General features: G+C 41.1%; 1 protein-coding gene across 1 annotated transcript in view; it reads right to left on the minus strand.

Annotated features, from left to right (window-relative positions):
* Nucleotides 1–26,059, minus strand: part of LOC122816604 (acyl-coenzyme A synthetase ACSM3, mitochondrial-like) — a 291,757-nt gene that overhangs the window by 46,361 nt on the left and 219,337 nt on the right. The window contains exons 11-12 of the mRNA XM_044089505.1: nucleotides 11,437–11,564; nucleotides 1,788–1,887 (exon numbers count right to left, since the gene is read on the minus strand). Coding sequence (XP_043945440.1) covers nucleotides 1,788–1,887; nucleotides 11,437–11,564 — 228 coding nt within the window. The remainder of the gene's footprint in view (nucleotides 1–1,787; nucleotides 1,888–11,436; nucleotides 11,565–26,059) is intronic.

Here is a 26,059-nt window from a genome sequence, read left to right on the forward strand (position 1 = left end):
AGGGTGGCCAGTCATGTGGAAAAAGACTTCTGTTCCTCTGCAGACATGAGCCCTGGGGCAGAATTAGAGAGTTCCTTTACCAAGTCCATCTGTAATCTAGTGAAATGGGTTTACCTTTACAAGGCCACAAACAAAATATGTGACCAGACATATATCCAACTCACATGGTCGGAAACTGCAATTTCAAAAGTTTCAAACTGTGAAAGTGCTGAGCATTGAATTCGACATTCCAGGAAGGTTGAAAGCTTTCGAAACACCTGACATGTCCAGATGTCTCCAAACACTGTCATGCAGGTGGGCAAGTCCCCCTGCCCCCCACACCTCCTGCTACTTTAATATACTGACTCTGAGATCGCACAACACTGAAGGAAATGGTACATGTCCCGATCCCCACTATAGTGCGATCTACACCCAGAATGCTGAATTCAAATGAGCGAATGCCAGTGTGCATTCGCTCATTTCAATTCGCAACAATGGAATTCAGCATTCCCAAATCTTGCCGTTGTACTTTCACACTTTGGTGCATCGTACAATGGACTCCCGACTAAATGAAGGTAAACCAGTGAAATGTGCCAAGTAGTTCAGAGATCGCAGGGCAAATGTCACTGGTGCATACACTTGCTTCACATACCTGTCCAATGCCCTATACTCTCTGTTAGGGGGATGGACAGTGGATCTTTGTTCAGTCAGCTCCTCTTTGGCAGCTGCCATAACAATCATGGCATCAACAGGAATCCCTTTAGTCCAGTAGTGTCTATCAGCAAGGGCACTCAGAATTTTGTTGGGGCATTTGGGGATTGGTTCCATGGAGTCCAGTTCCTTCCATGCCCTGCAGGAGACAAGCTCATCTGCAGAGGGGGTAACCCAAGATGCATATGGTCCAGATCCGAGGGCTTTCAAGAACACTGATTCCTCTTGGGAAGGGGTTTGGAAGACCAACCATCTTTCTGGCAAAGGCTCTCTAGGATGTCTCCGAACGAGATGTCCTCAGGTGCAGATCTGGGGGATGCTTCCCTTTCATCAAAATCATTGACTTCCATGAGTAATTCCTGTGGGGAATCTAAGTGTCTCCTTTTGCACAACCTCTTCTGAGGGGCCTCCTCAGTGGGGGATTCTGGGGAGGTATCAGAAGAGGTGGGAGCTCCTGAGTGGGAACTGACTCGAAGCTCATATGGGCTGATTGCTCCTGAGGGGTAGGATGAGCAGACGCAGACACAGGTTCCAAAGGGAGAACAGAGAATGGATCTGACAGTGGAAGAGTCACTGATCTTGGATGAGAGAAGACCCTCTCCACCACTTCAAAGGCAGAAGGCTAGGAGAAGCTGAGGACAGTCCATTCAGAGCCGAAGCTCTTAGCAAACAATCCTGGTCCCTCCCCAACCCTCTGGTCTGAAGGAGGAGTCAGAGCCAAGCTGTCCAACTGCCAACTCTGAAGCCCCAAAAAACTCAGTAAAGCAAGAAATGGAACGGTAAGGGGGATAGTCTTGCTATTATAAAAGGAGAAAAAGGAAACATATCAATAATAACTCACTGAACCCTACAAGGAGCTCAAGCGATCGCAATCTTGTCCAATCTTGAAGAGTGGCAAATGAGATCCGAGATATTGTAGTGGTCAGGGGCATTATGGGCAAGGGAGGAGCTCAAGAGTTGGATCCTAGAATCTTTAGAAAGTAGATGAGTTAGATCCGAGGATCAGATCCAAACCCATTCATTGAGGAATGAGTGAAAATGACAACATCAGATGTATTGATTCCTATAGTTAATGTCCTATGCTCACCATGACTTACCTCTCCTCGGATGGGATCTGGACTGCTAACAACAGCAGATTCTGCAACAGCTGGGTGTTCTGTTAATGCACTCTCGACTTCAAATGGGCCAATACGATACCTGGAAAATCACACATTGGTTAGTTTAGGTCCATCAGACTACTAATGCAGAACATAAACAGTAATGTATATCTGACTTTGTCTTTTCATGTCTTTGCATCCATGAGCTACTACCAACTCAGCTAGATGGGGCCACAGTTTAACATCTCATTCAAAGGACAGCACACACAGGAGTGCAGCATCCCTCCTTATAATGCACTGCTGTGTTAATATTAGAAAATTAATCCAGCTCCCTTTTGTAAGAATAGAACCCACAGCCTTCTGATCTTTCTGTGCCAAAAGAAAGTGGGTTACCTACTATATTACTTAGACTGCTACAGACTTTATTTTTGTTTTTACAGTTTGTGAATATAAAACATTTCTAGCGGCTTTGGGAAACTGTCAAAGTTTTGTTTTATATTCTTTTTTCATTGCATATCATAATATTAAATAGGTAATACCTTAGGGTAGTTCAGTACAAGTTACCCTTCCAACCTCTTACGCCTCATTCTTTAATTTGCATTACCTAGAACAGAGTTTCCCAAAGTGTGAGTCACAAGCTGATTTTAGGTGGGTCACATCTGGCCAGAAGGCTTCAACATAAAAAAAAATACTTCTTAACACCACAGTGGTGGTATTTAAGGAGAACCATGTGTGCACACCAGCGGGGATGTAAACCCATTCTGCACTCGTGTGTAAAATTTAAACTAACTGTTCCATTTATAGAGAAGGTAAATGCGTGTATGTGTGTGTGTGTGTGTGTGTGTGTGTGTGTGTGTGTGTGTGTGTGTGTGTGTGTGTGTGTGTGTGTTTGTGTGTGTGTTTTTCTGCGTGCATGTATGATTTAAGCTAGCAGTTCCATTTGTTTCTGTATGGAAGAGAAAGTGTGTGTACATGCATGTGTGTATTTAATTTAAACTAGACATTCTGTTTGTATGAGAGATAGTGTGCGTATATTGCTGTACGAGACAGAAGGTATGTTTGTGTATGTGTACTGCTGTGTGAGAGAGTAGGTGTGTGTATGTATGTGTATTGCTGTGTGAGAGCAGACAGAAGATAGGTGTGTGTGCATGTGTCTGTGAGAGACAGCACAGAAAAGGTAGGTGTGTGTGTGTGTGTGTGTGTGTGTGTGTGTGTGTGTGTGTGTGTGTGTGTGTGTGTGTGTGTGTGTGAGTGAGATAGCAAAGAGAAAGTAGGTGTGTGTGTGGGAAAGAGAAAACAGAGAGAATGTAGGTGTTGTGAAAGCAAAGAGAGAAGGTAGGTGTGTGTGTGTGTGTGTGTGTGTGTGTGTGTGTGTGTGTGTGTGTGTGTGTGTGTGTGTGTGTGTGTGTGTGTGTGTGTGTGTGTGTGTGTGTTTGTGTTTAACATATCTCTGAAATGTCCAAATTTAGACTCGCAGTTTTGGACTGTTTCTCATAAAATTTGTGGTTTTGTGCAAATCACAGAGGACTGAAGTCACTAAATAATGACATATATATGAGTTTTACACGTCATATCCTTCAGAAAATCCATGCAAATAAAATCATGTTATTCTAGCAACTTTCTAAGTTAAAAAGAGCACTATTTAAACTCTATCCGTAGTTTTTTGGGCCATCATATCCACATTAATTGAGGCTTTGTCCACATTCCTTGCACAAAAATTTGAGAGGTGCATACCTCTCAACTGTCCAGATTTTTGTAGAATGTCCAGATTTATGCCTCAAATTTTGGCCTATTCCTCATAAAAGTTGTGGTTTTCTGGCAAACCAGAGGACTGAAGTAATTAAATAATGTCATACATTAGAGTTTCAGACTTCATTTCCTTCAGAAAATGCATGTTAAGACAAATGCTGCTATTCCAGCAACTTTTTAAGTCTGTAAGAGTAATATTTATAATCTATTCCTATTTTGGGGCCTTTGCCCCCTTTTATTTTAGTCTTTGTCCAGATTTCCTGTGCTAAGGGATTGAGAGGTATGCAGGTATGATATGTAATATCCTAGTTGCCGATTATTTGGTGCATTTTAAGGGAGGATAGGGGTTCTGCATTCCTGAGTGTGTCCTCCTTAGTATAAGATGCCTAGTATCTATGAACTTTCTCAGTCATTCCTTATTGCAATATAACCAGCTTACCAATTTTTCTTTACTGTAACTTAGGCAATTAATTCTTCAAGGGCAGCAGGCACCACTGAATTTGTAGATGAAACATTGAAATGTAAAGTTGTTTGCCAGTAGTAGCCTCTTCATTAGTTACAAATCTCTTTAATGTGGAATTATTTGGATGAATTTTACTTCTGTAGAGATTGTGCTTATTGACTGATACTGGTGGATTGTAATGACAGAACTCTGAGTGGCCTTTTATGGTTAAAACGTTCTGAAATGGGCAATTTTGTCATTATTGGGTCATACATTTTGTTTCTTTGCATATTGGAAAAATGTTCAAAACTACAAATTTAAAACACACTCTAACAAGTGGTGCTGTATTATACAAGGAATATAATTTAATACAATCAGGAAGGTAAATCAAAGAACACATACATGTATGCATGGCCCTAAAAATGCATGCAAGGAGCCTATGGTTTGAAAATAGCCCAAAGATAAACTTAATTCTCCACTGGTCAGATGCATTTTATTTGAATGTGGGTTTTAATGCTGCTTCAATAAATGTGAGTTTCAGTGGCAGAGAAGTTTACTTCTCATGCTAAGTCTGTTTTTACCGTGAGACTGCATTGTTTGTTTAGCAAATGGCTATCAGTATTTACGCATTTTATTTCAGCATCTGTAATAATTGTAGAAGTAAATAAGAAAACAGTATGCACACTGATAGGTTTGAATAGTGTTTATTTTAACTGGGGGAAATAGCCAAGTAATGGAACACTGGTATGGCTGGGGAGGGGGCTGCTGCAGGAGGGGCTGCTCTGGAGGACCCAATCTGTTACCCTGCCTAGGGCCCCATTTGACCATGATCCAGCTCTGCTAATAATTAAAGTGTGAGAATAGTTTACATGGCCCCTTTAAATCCTTAAAACACACTCCGTGGTGGCAGAGACTTCTCCTTTAAGGAGGACCATGCGTGCTTCACATGCAGGCACTCTGACATGAGTTGTGGGTTACGAAAAATTACCGTTTTTGAAATTGGGTCTCAGCCCATAAAGGTTTGGGAACCACTGACCTAGAAGGATTTAAAGCTCTGAAAGCTGACACCATATGAAACTGGAATCTCTTTGGTACTGTCCTTCAGGTGTGATGTTAAACTGAGAACCCATCTGCTTGAGTTGGGGGTACCTCAGGAGGACATATAAGATGTCTTTGCACCTATTGGAAAGAAGAGGAGAAGTTCCCTGATGCTCTAGCCAGATTTCCCCCCAGTAATATAAATACCAACTGTAACTCCCTTGAAAAGAGGTCAGTAACTCATTCAACAAAGGATAGACAGATGGACAGATACAAACATAAATAAAATATTCTTGCTAAGACTTCTAGATGCAGTATTAAACAGCCTATTGTAAAAAGAAGGTTCTGGTGCAAATGTTTCAGTTTTATTAAACAGCAAAAGCAAGCAGCCACATGCATTCCCACAAAATATCCAGAGACAGCTGAGCAAAAACAAATCCAAGTGTCTTTAAGATGTGACTTCATCTAATTTTAAGAAGGTGTGTAGTGATTCCTGTGCTTTAAGAAGGTGTGTTGTAATTCTTATGCATTTAATCACTGGACAATATAGCATAGCCCTTACTTATCAGAAGAATAAATATATTGACACCCTCCACATATGATTCATACTATTTCCAAGTCCCAGTTTATGCATTTGAGATTAATCTATTCTTCTTATAAGGACTGCGGTACAATGTTCAGTGTGATCTAAAGCATGGGTTTACTCATTGCTCTTATCATACAACTTTTGCAGATCAAGCAATTAAGCACGTGGAAAACATATCAGGACTGATCTATTTCACTACTGTAATAAAAATATGGTACAGTTATTCAGTATGTGCCTAGATTCATAACTAAGACAGTAATATTTTCAAAGCTAAGCAAGTCATTCAGAACTCCTGGTCCATTTTAGCTATGGATACACTCTTAAGTAGTTTCCTACCAGATAATTTTAGATTTGCCAACAGAAGAGGGAGAAATCTGGCTGAATTGTTGGGACAGCATGAAAAATGAGGCAGTACCACATCTATCCCTCTTGCTACTACTAGTTCACTTGTGGGTAACACATTTTGTAGTCATTATAATATTTGTACTTATGATCAAACTACCAAAACCCTGTGGAGAATACTATTAGGGTTTACAATATTTACCATTTAATTACTTGTAATACAAACTGGATCATTTACATAGCAATGTGTTCTGTGGAGCCTTTTATGTCTGGCAGGGGGGCAAACATCTCAACCCTTTAGACTCTGCATCAGAGAGCACTTAAGTGACACCAGATGTAAGAAAACAAACAATGGATTTACCTGCAAAATCAACAAACAGATTTTGTTTTTTTTTGTGTGTGTATTGATAGGTGCAATATTAGGAAGTGTCTTTCATTGAATGCACATAATATGCTAGACTGCAAGGAATGCAAGTGGATAGCAAATACAGGGACATTATTTTCCCCAGGACTGAATGATATTTTTAATTTGAATTAAATGTAAATAAATAAATAAATGCCTAACTTTTTCCACAATAGGCATGGGTACGGGTTTCTACATTGCTGCCTGTTCTGCATACTCTTGTCTTAAATGTGCTATTACTTATGTACTGTTTGGAGATTTTATCCCCAGGTCTCTGTTGAGACTTTTGTCCAGATGGACTATCCTGATTACCAAATGCAATACGTATAAATATTTTGTTAGGCTCTATTATGTTAGGATTTTCATCCCTTTTACCTTTTGTGCATTGAGCTGTGATGCTTTTCCTTTTTTACCCCCTAGATGTCACTATTATTACAAACACACTCTCTCTCTCTCTCTCTCGCTGCTGCTGCTCTATTACTGAAATGACGTTCGACATTTATATATAATATTTCAGATTACTCATATATGATATTGAGAATTTTGATTAGCATGTGATGTATTTTTTAAAGATAAATCTCTGTACACATATTAGCTTTTTGGCAGAATGTTGTTCTAACTGATTTTTGATCACATGATTCATTAATTTATTTAAATAGATAAGTGATGAGAATTTTACATAAAACTGATGAAGCTAGTTTGATGACAAAACTAGTCTCATGCACTTGGGTTCTGTAAATTGCTGACTAAAATGTAGTTTTCATTTTCCAGTTTGTGCTGGCTATTTGTTGTTTTATATTTAACCACACCATACAATGAAAACAATAAAATGCAAAAAAAAAAACAGAAATTATATAAATTTTAATAAAAAGGTTTAGCACCTTGGCAACAAAATGCCTTCAAGGACTCATACACTTCAACAACACAAAGTCTTTGTGTGACCTAGAGGGGATAAAGCCCTGAGTACGACCCATCTGACCCAGGTTCAATTAGTAGTTCGGGCAACTGATAGATCAGCAGTGAGGGATGGCTGTGCCCATCACAGATGGGAGGGTACAAGTCACTGATGCTCCCTTAGGGAAGGGAAGGTTCAAACAGGAGAGTTGCCTTTGAACATAAATGATGAGCGTGGTAGGTGGGGCAGGGAAGTGGGTATGACATATAAAGAACCTCCTCACAGGACAGATGCAGAGGTGGCTGAGCCCCCAGGATGCTCTTAGGATCCATAAATGGCCTCAGTGATATTGGAAGTCTGGGAGAGGTAGAAGACAAGCTAGCAGACCCAGCATGGACATGGGTTGCTGGGGGCCAGGCTGGTACAATAATGCCCCAAGGGAGACCAAAAAAAGGTAAACATCCTTTTTGTTGGTTCATTTATTTTAATGGCTTTAAATTCTTGATTACATAAAGAGCTTTACATTTTTGAAGTGCATGAGTCCTTGAAGACATTTTGTTGCCGTTTCTGCTTTTTTGCATATTTGTTGTTTTATGACAGTTATTCAGGCATGCAATATATCTGTCACGTGACACATTTCATGTCACTTGACTGTCCTTTACATTATCCTACACACCTCATAGTGATAGGTGATGGTAGTTTGTAATGTGTTTGTACTGGGGGCTGATTTATGTGCCTGTGCATAATCAGCACACACCGTTAGAGTACAGCACTACTAACAGAAAGGATTGCAATACTGTATTGCTGTCATCTTCCTTCCAATGTAAGCAAACAGGAAGCCATACCACTGATGGAGGAGTACTAACGAGCCTGCATTTGCAATCAAACATGTGAGAAGTCTGCAAGCATTCACAGAGGAGGACTATCCTAAAAGGCATACACCTTTACTGCCCTCTGGCCTTCAATTCATCAATGGACAGAGGTGCTGTGGCAGAATCCTGGCATGGCCCTCCACTACTGCTGTGCTCATCTACTCCAACTTTTTTTTGCACTGTATTCTTCAAGATACATCCCATGCATGTGCCTTTAGTGGGAACACAGAAAATGCACATTAAATACTAAACCACTGTAGAAGAACATGGTCCAGTTCACAAAGCCTGCTGACCTCACTAGGTTAATCTACATGCCTGTCTTATCACCCATGACATCTGACATGCATGGCTGGTACACCCTTCCTGCAGTCGCAACATCAAGACATACTGTATGGGTATAATTTTGTAGAGTTGTAAAAGAGATCTATTTTCTGCGGTAGCTGCCCAACAATGCAGAACAGCCTGTTATCAAAAAATCTGCTGCAGCAGTCTACAAAATGTACAGAGGTAAGACACATAAACACACATTCAAAAGTTGAAATAAAATATGATGGATTTGCATGTAGGACACCTTATCACACCATAATATACCAGGTACAGTTGTACACATATAATCTTTTTTGTTGTTGTTCCTTCCCAATCCCCTTACTAACTACCTATCCCTATTTTCTTGATTTCTCCACTGAGCCCTTCACTACTTTGAGGGGAGAGGTGAGTGAACCAAGAACATAATCTCACATCCACATCCACACATCAGGGATTGGGTCCCCCTCTATCTAACCTCTTCCCGTTGCAGTTTCCAAGTTCTTCCACAGCTACTTGCAGAGGATGTATATGTACTACCTACCACACATGCCAAACTTCTGTTAAGCAGAGCACCACTCCAGTGTAGGGTTACTGGGCTCATTGCTGCAGGCAATACACCCACACTCCTGCAAGTATGATTGATGTAGTGTGACAAGCTGCCACCTTCCACCTAGGATGGCTGAGCTGTCATTCGCTGCTCACTCCTTTTCTCCACATCCAGCCCCTCCAGTGCTCACATCACTAGTTGAATGTTGGTCATCTGGGATGGAATCAGGGATTAATCCCTGTACAGCATGGGGTCAAGCCCTACCTGTAATCATTATGTATGACTCAACACCAGTAGCACAAATGCAAATTACAGGGCAGGAACAAGGAGCATTTAAAATGTACAATGTTCTGAATATGCATTATGCACCATTAAGATCTAGCGGTTTATAACTGCATGTTTTAACAGTTGTAGGATAGCATATATAGATAGTTGTATTAATAGTCCTTTAACGTCAGAAAAATGACTTTTCATGCTACAGTAGCTTCGTGCTAAATCACAGCTGTCAGGAACACTCTACATATGGATGTTGTATGGCAACAGTGGTTTGTAAACAATATTACTTTCTTTAATAAGACTTACATTAAAAAAGAGAGAAACACAACTCAAGTAGGGCACTAACTATACCTACGAGGTCCCATAACAAATATTGAATAAAGTTATTCATTTTAAAAGTAACTATGAGAGGACTGTCAAAATTAATATTCCAGATGTAACTATCTGAATCAGCTTAAAAAAACAAGTTATCAGTATTTGCTTTGCATTCATGCTAGATACACCTAATCATATGAACCTTATATAGGAACAATTTCAAAGAGCTGAATGATTTGGGGATGTAACAATATATACCCTGCCCTCTATTTACTGGAAGAGGAGAGTGGATAGATACATGGAAAAGAGGTCGGGTATTGTCCTCCAACTGTTTAATAAAATAAGTGGTTATCCTATGGAGGGATATTCTGTAAAGAAAGCTACAAAGATCTTGCTGAGAAAAAGGGGTAGGCATCCACTAAGCTTCTGCAAAGGAAGTGCAACACCTATGTCAGGATAATTTTGTGTTGGATGTGTGAGCTACTCACAGCTCTGACTGCAGCCTACTTAGTTCCAGACATTGTGCTGTAGAGATAATACAGAACTTCTGCTGCCTGATAATTTGCTTATATACGTCTGTCAGCATAATACTTTGTAGGAACACATCCCTTTTTGGATGCTTACATCCGTCATCAGTCCCATTAGGACTAAGGGTTCCAAGAAATGAAAGATATCACCACAGACAGCATTAAATGGCCGAGCAATCTTATTCCAGTAGTATATCAGTTGTGAGCATTTAGAGAGGTTATGTTCCCAGGTTTGTAACTCATTTGCCTAACATCTCCATCAGGACGGATCTGTCATTAGGAAAATCTGATCTACAAGAGTAAATTGCTGATCCAAAAAAGATTGATTTCAGGCATAGTGTGGGTGCCCAGCACAAGCTGACAAATGAAGTGGCTTTAAGATAAGTTTACAAGCTGCTTACATACAGATGGAAGGTTTTGTTTGTTTATTATCTATCTATTCCTCCATCCGTCTGTCTATCGATTTATCTGTCTATCTAACTATTCATCTTTTGTTGACCAGGTTAGCCCCAGTAGGCTGATGCCCTTTTTTTAGGTGAGACCCAAGGGGGTATACATACTGACTAAGGGAATTTGGCTAGGGCATCTGAGAGCCTCCCCCAGTCTCTTCAGTAAGCACTGTGGATCTTTTACATTACTTGAGCTACCACCTGTTCAGACAAATGAGGCTTTGGTGTAACTTATCATCTGAGGGATGGCACACATAGGTGTGCAGCACTTTCTAATGCTGCACTGCAGTGTCAGTAATGCTAAATGCATCTAATTACCTGGGGTGGGGTCTGCTGGTTATCTAGACAGAATGTTGTTTGCAGTATGAGTTATAACACAGCACATTTACACCAGTATGACAAACACTATTATTTCCAATAAGTACAAATGTTAGTTGAACTTTTGCACAAAATATGTGATTAACATTGGCACATACATATACACATATATACTAATATAAAATTCTGTTCACAATTTTATATTTTTTTTGTCAAACACCCAAACATTGACGTTCGAAATGTCAATCTGCAAAACACTGATAAAGCGAATGTTGGTGCTTAACTATGCATGCGCAGAGCAAAAAACTCTGCACATGTGAAATCTAAATTAAATATATAAACAAAAAACATCATTTTTTTACAAGGGGAAAGCCCCCCTGCACTCACAACTCCTGCTAATTATGTATACTAACTTAGAGATCCCACAGTCCCCAAGGATTGCCCATTCTTGTACATCTTTCAACCAAAGTGTGTTGACAATACAGAGTTCTATTTAAGCTCAAATCAGCCATTTCTAGGGAACCCATATATACACATGTCTAGAGACATCTAGATTACATATAAGTCACACTAAGGAAACCTACCCAGAAGACAAGATAATATCATCACCCCTTCCAACAAACCAGATGTATCCATCTTCATCTTGGATTCCTCTGTCTCCAGTCAGATAAAAGTCACCACGAAGTAAAGCATTGGATTTTTCTGGATCATCCTGAGAAACATAAGAAAAATCAGAAATTATACTGTGAAATGGCAGTAGTTGCTATAAGTAAAGCAAAAAAAGTATATAATATGAACATGCCATTTGTGAAGACACAATGAGAAAATTATGGATGTGATTCACAAAAAAAGTACATTTATCTGCAAAGGTTAGCTGTAACTAAGTGCAAACAAATCAACAGATGTTTAGAAAAGGACTTGCTACTCAGTACAAGCCATGAGTACTGAGTGATATAGGCATCCAGTTGTTGCAGCTCAGAAGAGAAACTCTAATACTGATCTATGGGTAAGTCTCAGCAATAAGCTGCATAATTCCTGGTACCTGCAGTTTTATGCACACATCTACAACAAACAATGTACACAGATGTTGAAGCTGCCCTGTGCAGCTATAATGAGTTTTAGAGACTTAAGTATTTTTTATGTGACATTACATTGAACTTAACAGCAGCCTACGCCTCCAGCATGATGTCAGGGCAACCTCAGGTTATTGAGTGCACTGGTGCACAGCTGTAGGGAGGGTTGGTTCATAGGTTGGTACTAGGCTATCGGCCCTAGGTCCTATACAAGCCTAGCCATAACAATTCCCTGGCTATTTCTTCCCACAATATTTACTTCCCTGGACCCCTGTCAAGCAGGGTGACTGAAGTGATTCCCAGGATGAATTTCCTATCTCCCATCCAATCGTTAAGGTTCCTTTTGAAGAGGGCCAAAGAGGCGCTCTGCTTGACATGTATGTGCAATCTATTCTAGAGTCTGGGGATTCTCTGGGTCAGGAACCTATACCTCCAGCATGTTTTGTTCATTGTGATGACAAGATTTATATCCCTGGAGCATGTGGCTCTGAGGGATTGGGATTTCTTTAAGTGTATCATGTCCAACAGCTCTGGGTTTGACATGGCCTTGTATGTTAGACAGAGATCGCCTCTGAATAGACGATATGCGACACAGTATAGCTGGAGTTTTTTTAGATGGTCAGCATGGGGCATCTGCTTTAGGCCTGTGATTCCTTTAGTGAGGTATTTCTGCGGCCTTTCCAGTTGTTGCAGATGTCTTGAGAGGTACATACCAAACGGCATTGTATTCTATAATGGGTCTAATGAGGGATGAGTACAGTGGGACAATGACCTCCTTTTTTCTGGATGAAAAGCCCTTGGTGATGAGGTGTGCCACATAGAAGGATTTCCTGACTGTTGTGGCAATGTGGTTATCGAAGGCGAGACCACTGTCCATCTGTGTCCCTAAGTCTCTTATCACACTTTCAGTGTTTAGTGTACTGCCACCTATGTGGTAATTCATAGGTACATGTTTTTTCCTAAAGGGGATAACTATACATTTCTTGGCATTGAGCTTGAGCCCATGGCTCTGGCACCAAGCATCTGTTTCTGTAAGGCCCTTTTGTGGAATATCCACATCATTTGGGGATTCAATAATGGCTCCCAGTTTGCAGTCATCTGCAAACTTTGTTAGCCAGAGTCCCTTAATGTTGGCCTGTACTTAAGATAAGTAGATGCCAAACAAGAGCAGTCCCAGGACTGAACCCTGAGGTACTCCACTTGTCACTTGTCTAGAGCTGGATTTGGAGTTGGCTACTTTTACAGTGTGGGTTCTGTCAGTAAGCCAGTTGGCAACCCATCAAGTGACGTAAGGATTAATGCCCAGCTTAGTAAGTTTATCTATGATTCCAGAGTGGGGGATGGTGTCAAAGGCCTTGGCAAGGTCCAGATGGGCCTTACCCTCATCCACAGCTCTGGAGACTGATTCAATGAAGTCAATCAGGTTCAGGAGACAAGATCGGCCCTTCATGAACCCAAACTGGGTAGGGTCCAGTGTTTGAAGGTTGCCAATGTCTTTATTTATAAGTTCCATGATAATACATTCCATGGCCTTGCAGATCAGGCTTCAGACTGATGGACCAGTAGTTCCCAGGATCCACGGGGTATCCCCCTTGTGGAGTGGGATAACTGTAGCTGTGCGCCACTTAGTGGGCACAAAGCCTGAGGTGAGGCTATGATTAAACATGGCACTTGGGTGAGGTGCCAGTTCATTTTGTAGTTCATGTAGTACACAGCCTGGGATGTTGTCTAGTCCCATGGATGCTGTATTCTTAGCTTTGGAGAGTGCGGTTTTTACCTGTGTGGCCATTATTACCGGAATTTGGCAATCTTTCGGTATTGAGATGGGCCCTTTAGGGGGTGAGAGGGGGGGTAAAATTGGCACTGAATCAATCTGCCAGGATATTGGAAATATTCTTGGGATCAGTGTCAGTATATTTAATGCCATTCTGTTGTAGCTCAGAGCAGATCTGAGCATTGCCATTTAGATTCTTGACATAGTTATAGAATGTCTTGTGGTTGTCTTTGGAATCTTTGGCAATTTTATTTTCGTAACTAGCTTTGGAGGATTTTATGAGGGATCTCAGCTTCTTACTAAAGCTGGTAAGGGAGTTTTTTGCATCCTGGGATTTTCCTCTTCTCTGCAAATGTTTCTTCCTTTTGTTGTAAAGTTTGTTTATGGCACGGGATCACCCGATTGGCTTCCTTTTTTTTAGAGGAGAGTGTATTGGTTCTATTTGGGATGGCACAATTCATGCATGAGTGGATGTGCTCGTACAGTACCTTAGTGTAGGATTCAGCAGTTGAACTTTCAGTTCCTGCCTGCATGGGTATCATGGAGTTTGTCACTTCTTTCTTGAGTAGCATGAAGTTGGCTTTGGAGAAGTTTTTTATGGAGGTTTCCTTACTGGGGGGTGGGAGAGGGATGCGGATGTCAAGGGAGATTAGCTTATGGTCAGACCTGACCAACGAGGGGGTGACAATAGGTGTGGAGCATCGATTTCCCATGTCGGTAATGATCAGGTCTAAGATATTGGAGCCCCTGGTGAGACTATGGATTAGTTGATCCAGGTCATTAAAATTTATGAATTCCAAGAACCATTGGGCAAAGGTGTTGGTACACGAGTAGTTTTCTCAGTTAATGGCAGGGTAGTTGAAATCACCCAGTATTAGGGTGTTTGGTTGTATCTTAATATTTCCAGTATGTTTAGAAAGGTGTAGTTAGACTCTTGGGGCATGGTGGGGGATCTGTAGCAAGCTACAATTTGGATTGCAGTCTTACCTAATGTTAGTTGCACCTGGACAATTTCAGACACATTGTGTTGGGCAACTAGCCTGGTGGTGTGAATATCCTTGGAGATCAAAGACAATCCTCCACCTTTAGTGTTTCGGTCCTGGTTTGGTGGCTGAAAAGTGTGGTAAGAGTTGTGGCCTGGTATTGCAGAGGTGCTCTCTGGAGCCTTGAACCAGGTCTCAGTTACTGCACAGATATCGACGTTCTCCATTTTTAGGAGAGCCTCAAGAGAGTGCATTTTGAGATTTAGACTTCTAGCATTGAGTAGCATTACCTTCAGATTTTGCATGCTTGTACCTGCTATGGTGGTGGTTTTGTCCTTTGAACTTTACCTAAAAAAGGCATTATAGGGGTGGCAAGAGCCTTAGCCAGTAACCTGAATCCCAGGGGCGACCGGTGCAGACAATCTCTGGCAAAGCATCGTGGTCTGTTGATCATGTCGTGGTGGTTTTGTACAGTTTGTATAATCCCTCAGTTATTAAGAGGGCACCATCTGGAGCATTCTCCCTGAATTGCAACTTGTGATAAAGCACTTCCTGCTGACTTTGTCCATCTTATTACTATGCTATATGAAGTAAAAGCTATGTGTTTATCATGCTAGATCAGTAAGAGCAGGCCCATCCTCTGTAACAGCAGGACTACGGTGCTTGAGGTGTTAGAACTGCATGGTGGGTAAAACTTTGCCAGGTTGCCATAGTTGCTACCCTTCTCCCATGATGCAGTGCGGTGCCTACAACTTCCAGATCTGAGTTATGTCATGTGAAGTGCCACCAGTATGTAGAAACCTAACTAAGGCTCAAAGTCGTACTGCATCAAAGATGTGGAAAGGCAGGCAGGTATGCCGCAGATGCTAGACCTGCTCACCAACTTCATATCTGCTAAAATGAGGTCCAGCCTCCATAAGAGCAGCTCAAAATGTCATGCTTATTCTCCTGTGGGGTTCTTAAGTAAGACCACTTGAAGTGGCTGAAAGAAGACCAAACAGCTGCTGCATAAATGTAATCTGGAGCTGTAACTGGAAAAAAGCTACAGATGTAGGAATCAGTCTTGTAGAATGTTACTGTCTTCTGATTTATGTATTTTTATTTGATTATTTTGATCAGATCATGGCTAAGAAGGGTCTTCTGGCCAGACTACCAATCCAGTTAACAAATGTTAAATAAATACATAAATAAATAGAATGATAATTTGGGCAGAAGAAAGAGGATGCAGTCAAAAAGCAATCTAAATCAACTGAGTTTAAAAATATATATTGTATTTCTCAATGGGATAAAGCAACAAAAAGTTGGCCAGCTTTTCAAACAGGCTTCATTTTATCAGTACAGAACTGTGGAGAATATTAGGGTCCAACCTAACACACTCATACTGGACGACTAAAACTACCCCTCCATTAACTGGGAAAACTACTCATGTATTGCCCAACGTTTCCTGGAATTCATTAATTCCAATGCCCTGGACCTGCTTGTTCTTACCCCCACTAGAGGTAGCAACATCCTTGACCTGACCATTACTAACATGGGTGCCTGTTGCTCTACATCAATAGTCAACTCCTCCCTGGTTAGATCCGACCACAAACTAATCACCTTGGAAATCCACATCCTGCCCACCCACCCCCACAAAGGTAACCACCATGAAAAACTTCTCCAAAGCAAACTTTGGGCTCCTAAGAACAGAGGAGGTTAACTTCACAGCATCCATGCAAATGGAGAATAGTTGCATGACCGCCGAATCATACACCAATGCACTGTACAAACAGATACACAAATGCATGGATATCACCATACCCAATAGAACCAGGACGCTCTCCTCCAAAAAAAGGAAGCCAATCTGGTGGTCCCCTGCCATAAACAAACTCTACAACAGAAGGAGGAAACTGATGCGGAATAAGGTGAAGTCCCAAGACTGGAAAAACTCCCTTATCAGCCTCAACAAAAAGTTGAGATCCCTCATCAAATCCTCTAAAGCTAGCTATGAAAACAGAATTGCAGCAGATAGTAAAGACAACCACAAGGCCTTCTATAGTTATGTAAAGAACCTCCACGATAATACCCAGATTTGCTCTGAGCTACTGCACAATGGTACCTCCTATACCAAGCAAACAGATATTGCCAATATACTGGCCGACAGATTCAGTGCCAACTTTACCCCTCTCTCCCTCCCCAAAGGACCCATCACAATACCAGTAGATTGCCAGGCACCTAGTATTCCTGCTGCAAAGGTTAAAACAGCACTGTCCAAGGCCAAGAATAAAGCTTCTATGGGACCTGACAATATCCCTGGCTGTGTTCTACATGAACTACAGAGTGAACTGGCACCTCACCAGTGTGCCCTGTTCAATTACAGCCTCACCTCAGGCTTTGTCCCTAGCGAATGGTGCCCCGCTATAGTCATCCCTCTCCACAAAGGAGGAGCGACTGCAGACCCTGTGAACTATCGCCCCATTAGCCTGACAAGTCTGATATGCAAAGCTATGGAATGCATCATCATGGACTTAATAAACAAGGATATAGGGAATCTCCAAACTCTGGATCCCACACAGTTTGGTTTTTGCTCAACTTGGTCGACTTCTTTGAGTCAGTCACCAGAGCTGTGGATGAAGGCAAGGTGGTTCATACAGCCTACCTTGATCTGGCCAAGGCCTTTGATACCATTCCCCACTCAGAAATCATAGAAAAACTCACTAAGCTAGGCATTAATCCCTATATCACTGGGTGAGTTGCAAACTGACTCATAGATAGAACCCACAATGTGAAAGTACCTGACTCCAAGTCAGACTGCTGACCAGTCACGAGTGGAGTCCCACAGGGATTAGTCCTGGGTCCTCTCCTGTTTGGTATCTACTTCTCAGAAGTCCAGGCCAACATGAAGGGACTCTGGCTGATAAAGTTTGCAGACAATTGCAAGTTGGGAGCCATTATTAACTCCCCAAGTGATGTTGACATTCAGCAGAAAGGCCTCACTGAGACCAAAGAATGGTGTCAGAACTATGGCCTTAAGCTCAATGCCACAAAATGTGTCATCATCCCCTTTGGGAAAAAAACAGTTCCCATGAACTACCACATTGATGGCAGTCCACTGAACACAGAAGGCATTATAAGAGATCTGGGAACACAGGCTGACAGCAACCTCTCTTTTGACCACCAGACTGCCACTGTGGTCAGATAGACCTTCTATGTGGCACATCTCATTACTAAGGGTTTTGCATCCAGGAAGAAAGAGGTCATTATCTCCCTCTACTCTTCCCTCATTAGGCCAATTATTGAGTACAATGCACCATTTGGCATGTACCTCACTAGTCACCTGCAACAACTGGAGAGGCTGAAAAAATATCTCACAAAGAGGATCATAGTTCTTAAACACTTGTCCTATATGCACAGACTCAAAAAACTCTTCTCGGTCTCATATCTCCTACTTAGTGGTGATCTCTGCTTGACTTACAAAGCCATGTCTGACCCAGCTCTGTTAGAAATGCTACATCTAAAGAAATCCCAATCCCTCCCCACCACACGCTCCAGAGACCTCAACCTCATTACCACAATCAACAGAACGTGCTGGAGGGATAGGTTCATAACCCAGAGACTGCCCATGCTTATGGAATAGACTTCCCATACATGTCAAACAGAGCACTACACTGGCCCTCTTCAAGAGAAATCTTGATGAGTGGATGGAAAATAAAAAATTCACCCTGGGGATCATTCTAGTGGCTCTACTCGACAAAGGCACTGGAAACTAAGGTCGGGTGGCATAATGCCAGGGTAATCCTGTGGGCTAGGCTGGTAAAGACTCCAGAGCCACTAACCTAGTACAAACCTATGAACCTATGTTCATGCAATGGAAAAGATAATTCCAGGACTGGAGTACTGCATGAGAAACACAGAAAGCTAAATATATTGATTAAAGTTAGACTATTTTAAGTTTTAAAGGCAGGAATAGTAAGAAGGGTGACTTGTTTACTCTGTTGTTGTGGAATATCAGGTATGGAGATTCAATTGAGAAGGCCTACAGCTCAGAAAATCTTCTGGAAGAGGTCACAGCTACCAGAAAAGTGGTTTGGCTCCTTCCTAGATATACCTTTTGGAAAGGGAAGCATTGTCACTAAACTCCAGTCTCCTGGCACCATACCAGTTACAAAGTACTGGCCCTGATAGAAAAAAAAAAGGTCTATTTGTCCTTGTAAGTCTTTTTTGCATCACTCTTTGCACTCACTGCCTTTTAACTATTAGCCCCACCACTCAGTTGGTCCATTTGTTCCCCATAACTAGAGCGAGGATTGACCAGGAGAACCATCAGTGAGACAGTCATTGGGATGGTTTGAGTTTTTTTTCTGTTTTTTGGTCCTACTATCCCCATAAATGCCCAGCTTGCAGAGCCAGAGGAGAACCTACAATAGGCTGTCCATGCTGGTTGCCCCTCACTTCTGAAAAGGACATTAACGGCAAGCAGCAGCAACAACCCTCAATTAAAACACAGGAAGTGATTTCCATGGCCTCCAGTGGAGAAATCACTCTTTCCTCTGTGCTCCCTGAGCACTTGCTACTCTCCAAACCATCAATCCCTTGGAGAGGCAAGTGGGCCAAGCCCCTTCACTCCTGTCCCTCCCTATCTGGCTCCTTCAGTGCTGGGGCCACTAATCATGCCTATCAACCTCTTAGACTAGGAAATCTGGACAAAGCCACAAATAATGGGAGGGGGGGGGGAGACAAAGGCCCAAAATAGGGACACTTTTTAAATATTGCTCGTACAAACTTAGAAGGTTGATAAACTAACATGTTTTGCATTAGCATGAATTTTTTTGAAGGATATGAAGTTTGAAACTCAATATCTGCCATTATTTTGTGACTTCAGTCCTGAATGATTTGCCAGAAAACTACAATTTTAAAATAAACAGGCCAAAAATGGAGGCAAAAATCTGGACATTCTTTGAAAACCTGGACAGTTGAGAGGTATGCCACTAACTGAACCACAGTGACTTGGGTCACAGTAAGGGCTTTATTTATTTATTTGCTTGTTGTTTGTTAATTGGGTAAGTGAAGTGGTCCAAGGACCCTTTTCAGCCATAACCTGGGCAAAGCAGGCAGTAAAAAATACATTCAGATTACAATACAATGCTGGCAAATTGCAAAAATGGAAAAAAAAGAATAAAAATATTTTACAAAGTTGTACATGCAGTATGATGCAAGTTATTTAATATAAAATGATACAATTATAATGCATAAGTTAAACAAATATACGTTAACCTATAAATGGGACTGAAGAAGGATTGAGACAAATGCTAAAAGTAGAAATATAACAGAAAGTACCTGTTAATAAAAGGGTAAATTATTTGAGCATGTTTAATTTACTAAGAGAAGTGAGTCTTCTTGTGTACTATTTGTCTAGTGTGAGAAGTTATGAAGAGAATGTATAGGAGCAATGTGTTATGCTATAAAGTGTAGTAGAAAGTGCAAAATGAAAGGATCATACTTTCCTGAGTGTAGTGAAAAGAATAACTAAAATGGGTATACACATAGTAGAAGAAAAAGGTTTACAACCTACCCTGACACCTTTCTCCTGGCATAAGTTCAGAAAGTGGAACTAGAGAGGGAGAGTTATTTCCTATGTTTAAAAAAGGGCTACAAAGATCAGAGTTTAGAGTTAGGGTGGGAGAGGCAAAGAAATGCTTTAGCCACTATGTATTAAGCACTTACATTTGATTTCCCTTAGCAAGTAAGAATGAAGAGACTTCATGAAAGAAGTAATATTTTCAGCTTGTCTGATAGACTCTGACAAAGAGTTCCAATAAGCTGCAGCAATGTCAGGGAAGGCTGTCTCACAGGTAGCAAGACTAAAGGATATTTTTAGAAAGGAGTGAGTTAGAATTCTGAAAGGAATAGTTGGAGTTTTTGATATGTAATTTACTGAATGGGGGTGGGGGTGAGGTGTAGACAGTATCCTTGATTAAGAAGTTTAGAGGTGAAAGTATTTAGGAGTGAGGCCCTGTCAGTTACTGGTACCCATCTTCCTTTACTAAGTGTATGGCAATGGTGTTCAGTTTTAGTGGAGAGGTGAATGAAGTAGGGAATTTGATTTTTAGCTTTCCGAAGGTGAGTGCTGTTTTTGGGAAGACTCCAGGGAAATGATAGTCCATATTCAAGCCTAAGTGGAATAATGTTAATGGCTATGGCTCACCAAGCCTCTAATTCTGTCATATAGCTTTAATTGAGCTAAAACTTTGTGAATTTAGGTTTTGACATATTTGTTAAAGGCAAGAAACTAGTCAAATGTGAGGCCTAAATAGCTCTGTTCAGTGATGAAGGGTAGTAGGCAACCTGTTCAGTCTGTAATGGTAAGTTTCTATAATGGCTTTAACTTTTGCTGTGACTCCAAAATCATTAAGGAGATTATTCAATGACTGAATAACATCCCTGGCACCTAAAAATAAAAAAAAAGAAAAGGCTCATTGTCTAAACCCAACCAGTCTTGAAGACCACCCACTTCCTCTTAAAGAGTGTTGATCCATCGGTGGAAGTTCCTCTCCAGCAACAGTGCAGTCACTGAATAATGTCCCTGGCACCTAAAAATAAAAAAAGAAAAGGCTCATTGTCTAAACCCAACCAGCCTTGAAGACCACCCACTCCTTCTTAAAGAGTATTGATCCATTGGTGGAAGTTCCTCTCCAGCAACAGTGCAGTGACTGAATAACGTATGTAATATTGTCTCTACATCTACTACTGTAATTCCTATCCTTTGCTAAACTTACTACCCCTGGTCAGCTACCGCACCTCCCTGTGTTCCCCCCCACAACACTACCCCAGCACTCACAGGCCTGTACATGGCCTTTCCAACCTACCCATCCTCACACCTAGCCTTATACCTACCACTCACTTTTCTAGCCTTGTCCCTTTTCTCTCTTACTCCTTAAGGAATACCCACTCTTACCCCCTTATTCTTCTCTGTTTGGTCCCCACTCTCACCTCTGTCTCCCACACTAGTTCACTATATACTAACTCAGTCCCATAGCCTCCCTTCCCATACCACAGTCTCACCACTCCTCTCACTAGACTTGCTCCCAGCTTAGCAGCTGATTCTATCCCACTCCATAGAGCTATGCAGAAACAAAACAAACAACCATTAAACCAAGCTGCACATATCTCCTGTATAGAGAACCTTATCCCCACACTGACTGATTGCCTTTCTTTCAACTACTGCTTCACCCTTAGGACGGTACTGTCTCGCTCCGTTGGCTCCGCTCACTGCAGTCCCCTACCTTACCCCCATTCCCACCCACCCCATAACACGTACATTTATAGTTACTAGCCACACCCACCAATCAACTCCTACACCTAATTAACCAATCTCATCTCACCTATAACACCCCATTTCCATTTTAACTCACCACACCCTGTTCACTACACTCTCTCCCACCATCCAACCATTACAGTTCAACAATTTACTCCTAGATACTCCCACTTCTCCAGTTACCCCATACCATGTACTCCCCATACAACACCCATCTTCTTAAACCTTTGCTATACCCATTAACCATACTTGCACTATTCACTCTCTCTTTCCTTACCTCCTACCACACAAAACTTTATGTCTATACCCACCAACAGGTCAGGCCAACTCCCTTACCAGTGCAAAAAAGCTAATAAACTTTCCAATATCACCACATGACCTTACCTCCACCAAACTTTTTTCCTACTTATATAGTAAGCGTACAAACAAAAGTAACCCTAATTATTCCCCAAAACAAATCAAAGTAAGACTCAAACTAGCTAAACTCTATCTATACCTTCTCCAAAAACGCAATTGCTGTCGAGACATACACCCTAACCCAGGACCCAATACATCAACCAACTGAAACCTAAATCAACCAAATCACATATATGTAAGGCCTACCTATCTCTCCTCCTATTAAACTTGAACGTAAGAAGCATACTTAACAAAACTCAGGACCTTCATGCCCTTTTAAGCTGTTCACAAACCTGAAATCACTGTGTTAACTGAAACATGGCTTAAACCAGAACACCACAATAATGAGATTACTGCCCCTGATCACAATATTATATGTAGAGACAGGATAGGGAAAAAAGGTGGTGGAGTTGCAATACTATTCCAAAACCATCTCGATATAAAACAAATAGATTGTAACTCACATGATATCAAAGATATACAGCTGATTCTTGCCAAATTAAAGCTAAACACCAACAAACACATTATTATTGCAGGTGGCTATATTCCTCCAGGCAATAATATTACTATATTGGAAAACCTGCTAAACTGGATATCAACCTCTCTTCCACAAGAAACCATTATATTAGGTGATTTTAATATTGACTGGTCTGAGTCTACCAACCACAATCCCTCTGCCTACATTAACCTTCATGGGTTCACCCAAATTATATCTACCCCCACTAGAATTGACAAAGCAACCAAATGTGAGTCCGTCCTAGACTGGATTGTATTATCTGACCCCACTCTTGTACATCAGTCAGGCTGTCTTCCAGACAGTCTCAGTGACCATCAAGCAACCTATCTAATTAGGAACAGATCCCACCAGATTAACTAACCCATCCTCAGAGTAGTGTGCAACAAAAAGTCCCTCAAAGCCATCAATCTAATAAACACACTAAAATACTGCAACTGGACCCCCCCTAAAACAACTACCCCTTGATGAAGCCTTGCAATACTTCAACTCAACCTTCTTAAATATCTTAAACCATCATGCACCCTCCAGAACCGAGTCAGATCTAACTATGCCCCGTGGCTATCTAACAATAGAAAGATTATAATGAAAGAAAGGGACAAAACCTGGCTGCAATACCAGAAATCCAAAACCACTACCTTTAGACAAAAATATCTGGAACTTAGCAATAAACCCAAAAAGCAAATTAAACTTGACAAAACCAACTACTACAAAACCACACAGGAAAAATATGCTAACCACCCCCAAAAATTCTGGGTCACATTAAAGAGTTTACTACACCCAGGGAAACCCACTACTCCTACCTCTGTATTACCAAACAACCTGGAAGACACCCCCACTCAATTTAACAACTACTTGACTAATACAGTCCAAGCTCTTGCCAACACCCAAAAGAGTGCCAGAGGCCCCATTCCAACAACTATCCCTACTCACCCCAGTTCTCTAAACTTGCCCCCAGCTTCTCTCTGCAGCCAGTTCCCACTAAGTTAATAGCCAAACTCCTCAAAAAACATAAACCAACCAAACCAGCCGCTGACAACCTTCCAGCAGACTTCCTTCAATTAACTGCAGAGGCAATAGCCTATCCCGTATCTATACTCATAAATAGGTCTATTGCAGAATGTAAAGTCCCCAACACATGGAAAATATCACATATTATTTCACTCCACAAGGGAGGTACCTCCCTTGAATGGACAAACTATCGCCAATTCGCAATTCTATCTCCACTGTCAAAAATATTAGAGAAAGTAGTTCACTCTCAACTAATGAATCACCTCCTAAAAAACAATCTACTATCTAATTCCCAGCATGGCTTTAGACCTTCCCATAGCACCATCACAGCGTTACTCTCATTTACCAACATAGTCAATTACCATAGGAACAATAATATTCGTATCCTCCATATTCCTAGACCTATCTAAAGCATTTGATATGGTCAACCACCATATTCTCCTAGAAACTCTAACCTCCCTTAACATGAGCTCCTCCACTATATCATGGTTTAACTGCTATTTATCAGGCCGTCAGCAAGTAGTCCTATGGCAAGACCAATTGTCCCCCCTATTAGCAGTAGCCATAGGACTCCCACAAGGTTCCATCCTTGGTCCTCTGCTATCCTCCCTATTTACAAACCAAATAGCTTCCCCCCTCCCCCATTACCTCAATAGTGCAATACACAGACGACACCACTATTATCTGTGCTGCCCCTACTCTAAAGGAACTTCAAAACCTCACTCAAAGGAACTTCAAAACCTCACTCAAAATAATTTTACTTTAGCTGAATCATGGTTCACTAACATTAAACTTATACTTAATCCTAAAAAAAAAAACTAATGCTCTTTAGCCTTGGTAGAACTTCTCCACTAAGCAATGAATTTAAAATAACAGCCACTGACAATATTCTGATTTCCCCAACTGCACACACAAAACTGCTAGGTGTTGAAATAGACAACAACCTAAAATTTGACATACACATAGCACAAACAATCAAGAAAGTAAATAAAAAGCTTGGTCTCTTTTACAGGAACAAACAGTTCATGACTAAACATACTAAAGCCACCATAACAAGAACTCACCTCTTATCCATCCTCCTTTATGCCTCCCCAATTATGACTAATCTCCAATGCACAGAACTAAACAAAATGGAATCTTGTTACAACAAGACAGCCAAGTTTGCAACTGATGCCTCCTATAGATCCCACCACTGTCTATACCTCAAGCAACTCAACTGACTGGAGTTGCCTCACCTACTACTACTACTCAATCAACTCTCATTAGCACATAAGCTCTACTACCTTCCTGACAAAATCCCAGCACTTCTGCAACTAATACAGCCCTACATAACCACCAGACCCTTAAGATCTAATAAACAAAACCTCATACATGTCATCAATCATAGAAATGATGCTGGTAAATCGCTCTTTGCATGCACTATTGCCAGAACCTGGAATTCACTCCCAAGCCAAATTTCCTCTACCACCTCTCTTACTCATTTCAAATGACTCTTGAAAACTCATTATGAAAACAGCTGGCTTTGTTCATGCTATACCTCTGGCTAACCCTCCCCACTGCACTGGTCAAAAGGATTCCATCAGAGATCTCCTGCATCCCCTGGTATACTTGTTAAATTAAATTATATGTTCCTTCTAACTCAATGACAAATACTGTATTAAACTAATGTACACCTTGGTAAAAGAAAACTGAAAAATGTATGGCATGGCATGTAATATATACAACAAAACCTTGTAAATAATTACTGGAAATTTACTCATAAGTATTTTCTTCATAGAAATCCTAAGTACTTAGGCTGCTTATTTGTTCTCTCATATGCATAATGTGATGGAGCTTTTCTCCCTGGGCCTCTGCTGAAAATGGACATGTATCCAGTCGGACTTTCCCAGTTAACAAATGTAAAATAAAATAAATAAAAAAAAAATTCAAGTATTCACAAGAAATTTTAGTTTATGAAGCCAGTTCCAAATGGCTGTAAAGACAGTCTGAATTGCATTTTGCAGCCTGGTGGAGTCTTATTACCTTTAAGTATAACAATATTAACAGAGGAGGCAGCTGGACTGAGGGAGATCCCAGAGAAGGTTATTAAGGAAGACAAAATGGAGAAGTGATGCTAGGACAGAGCCTCGAGGAACATGTTTGTGAGATGAACCTGAGATAAG

This window comes from Protopterus annectens, chromosome 12.part0 (genome assembly GCF_019279795.1).
Source record: "Protopterus annectens isolate FY-2018-M chromosome 12.part0, PAN1.0, whole genome shotgun sequence".
NCBI classification, from domain to species: Eukaryota; Metazoa; Chordata; order Ceratodontiformes; family Protopteridae; genus Protopterus; species Protopterus annectens.